General features: G+C 46.1%; 1 protein-coding gene across 1 annotated transcript in view; it reads left to right on the top strand.

Moving 5' to 3' along the window:
- SCN10A (sodium voltage-gated channel alpha subunit 10) overlaps positions 1 to 8,798 on the top strand; it is an 80,881-nt gene that overhangs the window by 68,780 nt on the left and 3,303 nt on the right. Inside the window, exons 23-25 of the mRNA XM_015568312.1 lie at positions 676 to 849; positions 2,272 to 2,376; positions 7,351 to 7,621. Coding sequence (XP_015423798.1) covers positions 676 to 849; positions 2,272 to 2,376; positions 7,351 to 7,621 — 550 coding nt within the window. The remainder of the gene's footprint in view (positions 1 to 675; positions 850 to 2,271; positions 2,377 to 7,350; positions 7,622 to 8,798) is intronic.

The raw sequence follows: 8,798 nt of genomic DNA on the forward strand, positions 1-8,798 counted from the left end.
ACTTTTGTTTATTTAAGCCAACCTAGCCTGTTCTCCTTCCGTGCAAACACCCTGGGCTTCTGAAACTCTTCCCTTGCACGAGGAAAATGCAGATAAAGAACTGAGTGTGAGGGCATTCCCTGGCAGGAGCAGGAGCAGAGGCAGTGGCTAGAACAAAGGGATGAGATAGAATTTCAGCATCTACCATGGCAGCCAGACGGAGAGAAGGATGCTGTTGAGGAAAGACCATTCCCACGGTGGCAGACATTGCAGGTGCCCTGCCTCATCCTCTCAGCCCAGCTCTGAGTTCACTGGCATTCTGTGTTTCTGATTCTCTGAGACTTGACTTTCTTCAGGGCTTCAGACCTTGCTCAGCAGCCTCTCCTGCAAGGGCAACGCTGGGGGCAACGCTCACAGATAGTTTGGGGAGTCTGTAGATAAATGCTCCAGCTTGCCTGTCCCTTGGAGGTCAAGTCCTGAGGCCTGTTCTACAGGGTTCCATAGAGGGCCCCAGAGGATAGAGTGCCAGTTGCCCGTGGCAATGGCTTTCTTCCCAGCATCCCCTTCTTTGCTTTTCTCCTGTTCCTGCTTACCCTCCCCCTCCCTCACTCCTGCTTCCGGGATCGCCTCCCAGATAAACCACCTGCACCTAGGTCCATGTCTCAGGGTTGGCTTTTGGGGTGAACACAAACTAAGACTCCCCCTCGTCCCCATGCCCCACTTTCCTCACAGGTGAACTTGCAGCCCAAGTGGGAGAACAATGTGTACATGTACTTGTACTTCGTCATCTTCATCATTTTCGGTGGCTTCTTCACACTCAATCTTTTCGTTGGGGTCATAATTGACAACTTCAATCAACAGAAAAAAAAGATAAGTGGGGTTCCGGTGTTTCTGCGGTAATGGCCAATCTTATACTTCTTGTCCCCTGGCCTCATGACTAACGCCAACACTACTCATAGCCCTTCATGTCTGACGGGGAACCCAGTTTTGACCTTTAACACCAACACTGACCTTTGTCCCCTGGTTGCTCACCTCTGTTTGGTGTCTGGGCTGCTGCTGAAAGAGTTGTATTTCTCTGTATCAGCATTGCCTCCCAGTCTTGCCTGGGGTCCCCATCTTCTCTCCCAGAGTGCCATGGTCCTCCTACTTGAACCAAGTGGGTTGGGTGTGTCCCAGGTGACCCCTTGGGGAGTATCAACAGGGAAAAAAGGGGCTCCAGCACTTGCTGCCTCTGTCTGGAGCCCTGGCATCCAGAGCTCTGAGTCGGGATGCCTTGGGAAGGGCCAGAGTTCAGTGTTGGCAGAATCCCAACCCTCCTCAGGCTAGGGAAGAAGACCCTCGCCTCCATGGGTGCTGACTTCAGTAAACAGGAACCCAATCTCAGACAACCTGTTATATATTTATTTATCCTCACCCAAGGAGATTTTTCCTTTGATTTTTTTTAGAGAGAGTAGAAAGGAAGGAAGGTGGAAGGGAGAGAGAAAGAGAGAAACATTGATGTGAGAGAGACATATCAATTGGTTGCCTACCACCCAGGCCCTCACTGGGCCAGGAGTTGAACCCATCACCCTTCAGTGTCTCCATTCTAACTACTTAGCAACAACAGTCAGGGCCACAGATTTTTCTGAAATCTCCTTTCAAATGCCACAGATCTCAGTCCCTTTCCAGCATTTGCAGTCACTAATTTATACAAACATGGTATTGAAATGGGAGGCTTTAAAATTATGTCATGAAGTGGAGGTGAGGGGTTGAATGTAGGAAGTTCAAAGTGTCCCTAAAAAAAACTAACATCCAATCCTAAGGGAGGAAGGCATTGTCAGTGGGGGAATTTCTAGCACTGTAACAGCAGGGAGCAGTGTTACCAGCAGGACCTTCAGAAAACCAGTCAAGGGTTCTCCAAAGACCCTTGGATAAAGCAATAACTCTCCAGGAAGGGGTTGAGGGGCTGGGTCCCAGGGTCTTTGTTCCAGAAGTCCCTGAGGTAAGCTCTTGCCCCTGGCCAAGATAAGTTTCTAGAAACCAATGGATCTTATTGGAATGAGTATCCTGGATTCTAGGCTCAGATTTGAACCAACCCATACCTTCCCCTTGGGTCCTAGTCCCAACCCCTCCCCACCTTTGTCCATGTGGCATCTCTGGGTTCCTATAGGTGAGAAACAGGACACTCCTTGATCCTGGCTTTGGCATGAAAGGGGAGAAAGTTGAGATGTCTTTCCCCTATAGCATGATTTTGATAATCCTGGGGGCTCCAACTGCTTTAATAACAGTGGTGTGTGTTATCCTCTCCTGCACTTAGGGGGCCAGGACATCTTCATGACCGAGGAGCAGAAGAAGTACTACAACGCCATGAAGAAACTGGGCTCCAAGAAGCCCCAGAAGCCCATCCCCCGGCCCCTGGTGAGTCCTAGAGTTTCCCTCTACCTGAGTGTGTCTATGAATCCAACCTGACAGCCTATGCCTGTGCTGGGTAGGGGCTGGACAGTGCCCTCGGTGGAGGAGGAGATACGGGTTGAGTTCAGGGATGAGGGTAATGAGCATTCTCGGGTCCAAGGAAAGAGACGTCTAAAAGAAGCAATTCTGGTCTTAAAGAGTGAACATGTCTTCTACAGTTACTCCAGATAGAACTGTTTAGGGAAGTACTGAGTTCCACAACAGTTTTAGGGTTCAAGTACAGGATTGAGAGCTGATTAGGCTAAGTGATAAGAAGGATGGTTAGAGCCCTGAGATTAAAAAATTGTGTGAGTATGCATTATGATCTATATTGCAATGGATCTCTAGCCTTACCCTACATTGCCCCCCATTCCTACAGCTAGAAAGAGGGGAAATGGCCCAAACCCAACACCCTCTGGATCCTGGATTGATCAAGATCATGGTCAGGTGGCACAATAGAAATAAAAAAAATTATCCCACTCTAGTATTTAAAGATTGACCAAAACTTAGGGCCATCCTCCACTTTGATTCCTTTATTCACAAAGATCCTAAGAGGCATGCCCTTTTATTCTCCTGTTAAATGCAGCACCCAAACCGTACATGATACCTACCATCTAAGTTTTTCTCAGGCCTCTGCCCAGAAGGTGGAAAGCATCAGGGGCCTGTGGCTGGCCCCTGATGGAAGTGGAGCAACAGGTTTGGGAGTGGGGATGTTGCTCTGCTGGAAATATACAGCTGAACCTCTTCAAAGAATTTCTGAGCCATCTATCCCAGTGAATAGAATCGGCATCCTGTCCCTTTTTATAACCTTTCTGTGGTTAAGATGCAACATTTATGAAGAAAACTACAGGCACTGTCCATGGCAAAATCCCATTAGCCCTTCCCCAAACAAGGGCAGAGCTTAAGGACCTTCAACAAAGAGACAGGACTTTCCCTAAATGAATTAGAAAGACCCACATTAGAATTTCTAAATCAAGGTGTGGGATTTGCATAAATTACTAAGATATCCATGAATACAGAGTCTTAAAAACATTTACAGGAGGGAAAAGGTGTTATGAACTTTGGCACACTTTACTTGGAACCCGTGGCCATAAATTTCTTACTATTCTCAGTTCTGATAAGAAATGTTACAATGGGGAATGGGGAGTGATAGGATTTCAGAGGCAGAAGTTTCTTCCCAAATCCCCATAAGATCAAGATAACTGGGCGTGAGTGAGCAGGGTGAACCTGAGGGAAAGTCCTTCAAGTTCACTGAGTATCCCTCTGTCAACTAGTCCAATGGGCAGGAACAGGCTCAAAATTGGAATATATAGGTGAAAGGCTGAGCCCAGCCAATCAGAGTCAAGTCAGGGGCTACGGTTGGAGGATGCTCAGACTTCCTGAGAAATAAGCAACTGAGTCCATTCTGGCCTTTACTGACGGCTGGACTGATGTTGACTCCATGTTTGAACCAGACACCAAGGAGTTCTATGCTAAGGACAACCCTTGGTAAAAAGTCAAAATGGTTTCTGGAACCTCCCCCTACAAACTACTCAATTTCTCTATAATATCTCAGCTTCTCCCCTCGCACCAACCAATCCCACAGGCCACCATAGCTTTCTCCTCTGAAGGAAGACAATCTCCCTGGGACAGGGTGGGCTGCATTTCAAAAAGGAACTGTGGAGAGGACACTAGGAACTAATGTTGGAATGCCAGGCACTACAATAGTGTTGGAGGTTGATGGTTGGGCAGGAAGACCTACAACAAAATCACCATTTTTCCTAACTAAGGCACACCCAAGACTGGTACTGGGAGGAGGTTCTTCATATAGATAATAGAAGCGAGACCATAGACCAACTGTGTTCCTGAGATTCATCATCCCTTAGGATGGGGAGGGGGGGCAGGCAATAATCACTATCAATACTATATTAGCTTTAGTGGGGGAGCATGGCTCTCTCCTTCATATTCTGGTCCAAGAATGGCAAACACTTTTCCCTTTGTTCCCCTCAGCATAACTGAGGCAAGGCTGGGACATTCAAATAAGACTTTGAAGTCTTAGGGATGCTGCAGGGCCCAAGTAGCAACTGCAGCCAAGGCCCATCCCAGCTCCTGGCTGGCATCCATATGGCAGACAACATCTTGGCATCCACCACCCAATGGCACAAGTCTGATTACCTGTCCCCCTCAAAGTCCAGAGCTAAGAAAGAAACCCAAAGAAAAAGAGAAATTTCCTCTGCCAGATAAGATCCACCTTCTCAGGTCCAGTTTTCTTTTCACATGACCATTGGCACTAGAATGCTCACCTTCTTCCGTTAGGAGTCCCAACAGGTCAAGCTGGTCAGATAAGCAGGGCATTGGCACAGAAGTTCTGACCCACAGTTGCATGGATGCCATGTCATAACACAGCCAACCTGGATGACGTAGGGACCTCCAACACATGCACATACATACCGCTTATCACCTCTGGTGAAGCCCAGGTTCTAAACCTTATGCTACATCCATAACAAATACTAAGATTTCCATGAGACTAAGAAATTTTATGCTATAACGTTCTTTACTATAGAAGTCACTAAAAGCAGGTTTTATATACTCCACTTTATGGGAAAATAATAGGCTCTATAATATCACATTATCAGTCACCCACTTCATCATCTCTGACAGCACTAAGAGCTGCAAAGGTGTGATCACTGCCCACAAGCTAAGCCGAGAGCAGCCAGCAAGCTGCTGCTTCCCCAGCGTCTGAATATACAGGGCAAACTCAATGCCTGGAACGTAGCAATGTTGTCACCTGTTCTGTTTCATTTGAAGTCATGTGGCTGTGAATGGGCTCTGTTTTTTCACCATTTTCAGTGATGAAATGGAAACTATTATTGGCTCAGCAATACCCCTCCCACTCCAGAAAAGACGTGAGTGGGCAATTATGCCGGAACCATGCCCACTTGGGTCTGATTCTTTGCTCTAACCACATAAGGCAGCAGCAACTCATCCCCACTATGAAGGAGAAAGTAGGAACCAGCCTCTGTCACAACCCTTCTCCCCTCTGATTGCTTTGCAGCTCCTGGGAGTTCCTGGTGAGACTCCTAACAGCTTCCTCTCTTCCTCCCTCACTCATGCAGAGCCTTGCACATAGTACACATTTATTAAGTGCCTGTTGTGCAGAAGTAAATTTAATCAAACCCTAATGGATTGGCTTTATGTTTTTTTTAAGGTATGGGTAACAAAGCTGTCTATTCTTTCATCCATTCATTCACCTGTTTATTGAGCACCTATTGTGTGCCAGGCACTATACAGATACTGGGGTAGAGCAGTAAGCAAGATAGACAAAGTTCCTGCCCTCACAGAGAATACTGCCCAGTGACTCAAGAAAATAATTAGCAAAAACCACATTTATGTTAATTCACAGGTTTGAGAGATTGCCAAGGGAGAAAGAATGGGTTGAAAAGCAAAGGGTGCCTAGGACTGAGCCTTGAGGAACTCTCACATCTAAAGGCTGTGTAAAGAAGACTCAAAAAGGAATAGCCAGGAAGTTAAGAAAAGAACCAGGAAAGTAAGGCATGATGAAAACCAAAAAAGGAGAGTTTCAAGATGGATGGGGTTGGTAATCAATGCCAAACAAGTGTCCGTGGAGTTAGCATTATGGAGGTCATTGGTGATCTTAGCAAAAACCATTTCAGTGGCAGGATGGGTACAAACGCTATGTTGGAGTGGATTGAGGAATGAATGGGAAAGAAACAGTGCTTGCGCATAACTCTTTCAAGAAAGTTTGCTGTGAAAGTGGAGAGAAAATATGGTGGGAGTTGGGGAAGATGTGAGGTTCAGGAAGATTTTTCTATAAATTATGAAAAACTAGGTCATTAGATAGTTAGCTATGGAACTAAGACATAATAGCCAAGAGTGGCCAAGTGTGGCTCAGAGCCTCAGTCATCAGTGACGCAGTTTCAAGAAGGAAGGACTTTACAAGACACAAGAATAAAGGTCTGGAATTGACAGAGGGGAACAAGAAGGATCTTGGGCCTGCCTCCTAGCCCTGGAGTTCATGGGGTGGGGAGCAAGTATCAGCCCTAAGTAAGAGGAGGTGTTTGCAGATCAAGGCAGGTGAACTCAGGAGAAGGTCAGGAGTGGAGAATGGAGTTCAGATCAAGGAGTCCCAGAAAACTACGAAGTTAACAGCACAGGAAAGACTAGAGTGCCATGCTAGGAACTTTCTTAAAACGCCATAAAAACAGCCAAATAGAAATGATCTCTTTGCTATCCAGGACATTCTACCTCTTTCCAAGAGTGCAAACAATTAAGACTTGACCCTGTGCTTTGTCCCTGCATTGGCTTAGACATCTGCACAGCCCCAGAAATAGAGAGCATTTGCAGGAAGAAGTTGCACCATCACACTACTTCACCCTTGAATCAATAATTTTGCAAGCAGTTCTTGAACTCTTGCTATATGCAGGGCACTAGAGGAACACAAAGTTGAATAAGACCTGGCTCCTATATTTAAAAGCTCATTGTCTAGTAGAGAAGAGCAGCATACATGAAATGCTAGAACTCAAGACTGACCGTAAAGGATCAGTGGGAACCCAAAGAAGGGGCAATGTGGCGTGATATGATTAAGGAAAACTCCCTGGAAGAAGTGAGGCTTAAGAGACATAGATCACTCAGACAATTGGGATTTAGATACCAAGAGACAGGGTGGAAGGGCATTGCAAATGGAGGGAAGAGCATGGACAAGGACAAAGTACCTGGTGACTTCATGGGGCCAGGAGAGGTGATGAGGACTTGAATTGAGGCAATGAAGTAGGATCAACTAAGAGTGATGTATTGGACAGGACTTGGCTTCTGATTGGATGTGGAGTGTGAGGGAGACAAAAGAGACAGACTTTGAAAACCTCTCTATGGAGAACACAGGCCTCCAGAGGCCTGATTGATGTTGGCCAAAAGGCCCTGACATGCCATGTCTTGTTTCTGCAGAACAAGTACCAGGGCTTTGTCTTTGACATTGTGACCAGACAGACTTTTGACATCAGCATCATGGTCCTCATCTGCCTCAACATGCTCACCATGATGGTGGAGACAGATGATCAGAGCGAGGAAAAGACGAAAATCCTTAACAAAATCAACCAGTTCTTTGTGGCTGTCTTCACCGGAGAGTGTGTCCTGAAGATGTTCGCTTTGAGGCAATACTTCTTCATGAACGGCTGGAATGTGTTTGACTTCATCGTCGTGGTCCTTTCCATCGGGAGTAAGTGGGCATCACACATGGTGGGGAAGCCCAGCCTCTGCTTGGGGTTGGTTTGGCTCTTCTTTCAAAACCAGGGGGACAACAAACAGACTTTTAAAACATGTTAAACATTAGAGGAGCCCAGTGTTTGAACTTCCTTCCAAGCACAGCAGATTTAAAATGCCCCTGGGCCTCTCAGTCAAATGCAGAGGTTGCATTGACCTTCTCCCTGCTGTCATGAAGTGTCTTCAGGCACCTGCTGTGAACAGAACCATCACCAGAATTTTGGAGGTTGATGGGGAACAATAGCTCCTCCTGAGAACCTCAGATGATGGAGTTTCCAGTGGGCTTTATTTTTATGATCTTCAAATCAGAGAGTGGGTGGTGTGATGTGGAGTCATAAAATACACCTTCTGAAAAAGGAGGTGGATTGCCAACTGAATGAAGAAAGTCTGGGAGGAGATTGTTGAAAAGGAGATTCTTAAGTCAAGAGTCTGGAATTAAATCTCTGTATAACTCTCCTCTTAAGGAATATGAGTGATAGAAAAGTCAAGGGATCGATGCCAGGAGATCAATGCTATTATGGTCTAGTCTGGGTGTTGTTGAGTGATGGGCCCAGGATTTTGGGGCCAAAGTTGTTCAGAGAAAATGAGTAGAGTCAGAGGCTAAAGTGGAGAAGGGAGCCACCATAATTGAGTGTTTGCTGAGTTCTGAGCCCTAGGCTGGTCGCTGTGAAACTTTACAGTCGCCGTGTGAAAGCAGTGTCATTATTCTTATTTTATACATTTAAAATTGAGCCCCAGAGATTAGGGAAGTTATGCAAAGTTATACAATTTGTAAAGGGTGGAGCTGAAATTAGATCAGGCTAATGTTCTAATGAACTAGCAGTCTCCCACCAACAACCGAGAAACTGTCCCTGGCCTCCTTGTGGATTACCCAAAGTTTGGCCTTATAAAAGCCAAATCCCAACACACCAGCTTTACTTTGCATTATAAATACATCCTGACCTGCTAACTTTTCATATCAGGGCACAACTGTAGATTTAACTTTCCATTGGTTTCCAATCAAAAGCTAACAGCATCTAAGCACGCCTTGCCAACACTTCATCAATCTCCCTACGAAATACAGCCTTGGATTGTGTTTAGTCATTTGGTGGTGGCGGCGGCAGTGGGTGGGAGGGGGTAGCGGGGTGGGGGAG

This window comes from Myotis davidii, unplaced genomic scaffold (genome assembly GCF_000327345.1).
Source record: "Myotis davidii unplaced genomic scaffold, ASM32734v1 scaffold663, whole genome shotgun sequence".
Classification (NCBI taxonomy): domain Eukaryota; kingdom Metazoa; phylum Chordata; class Mammalia; order Chiroptera; family Vespertilionidae; genus Myotis; species Myotis davidii.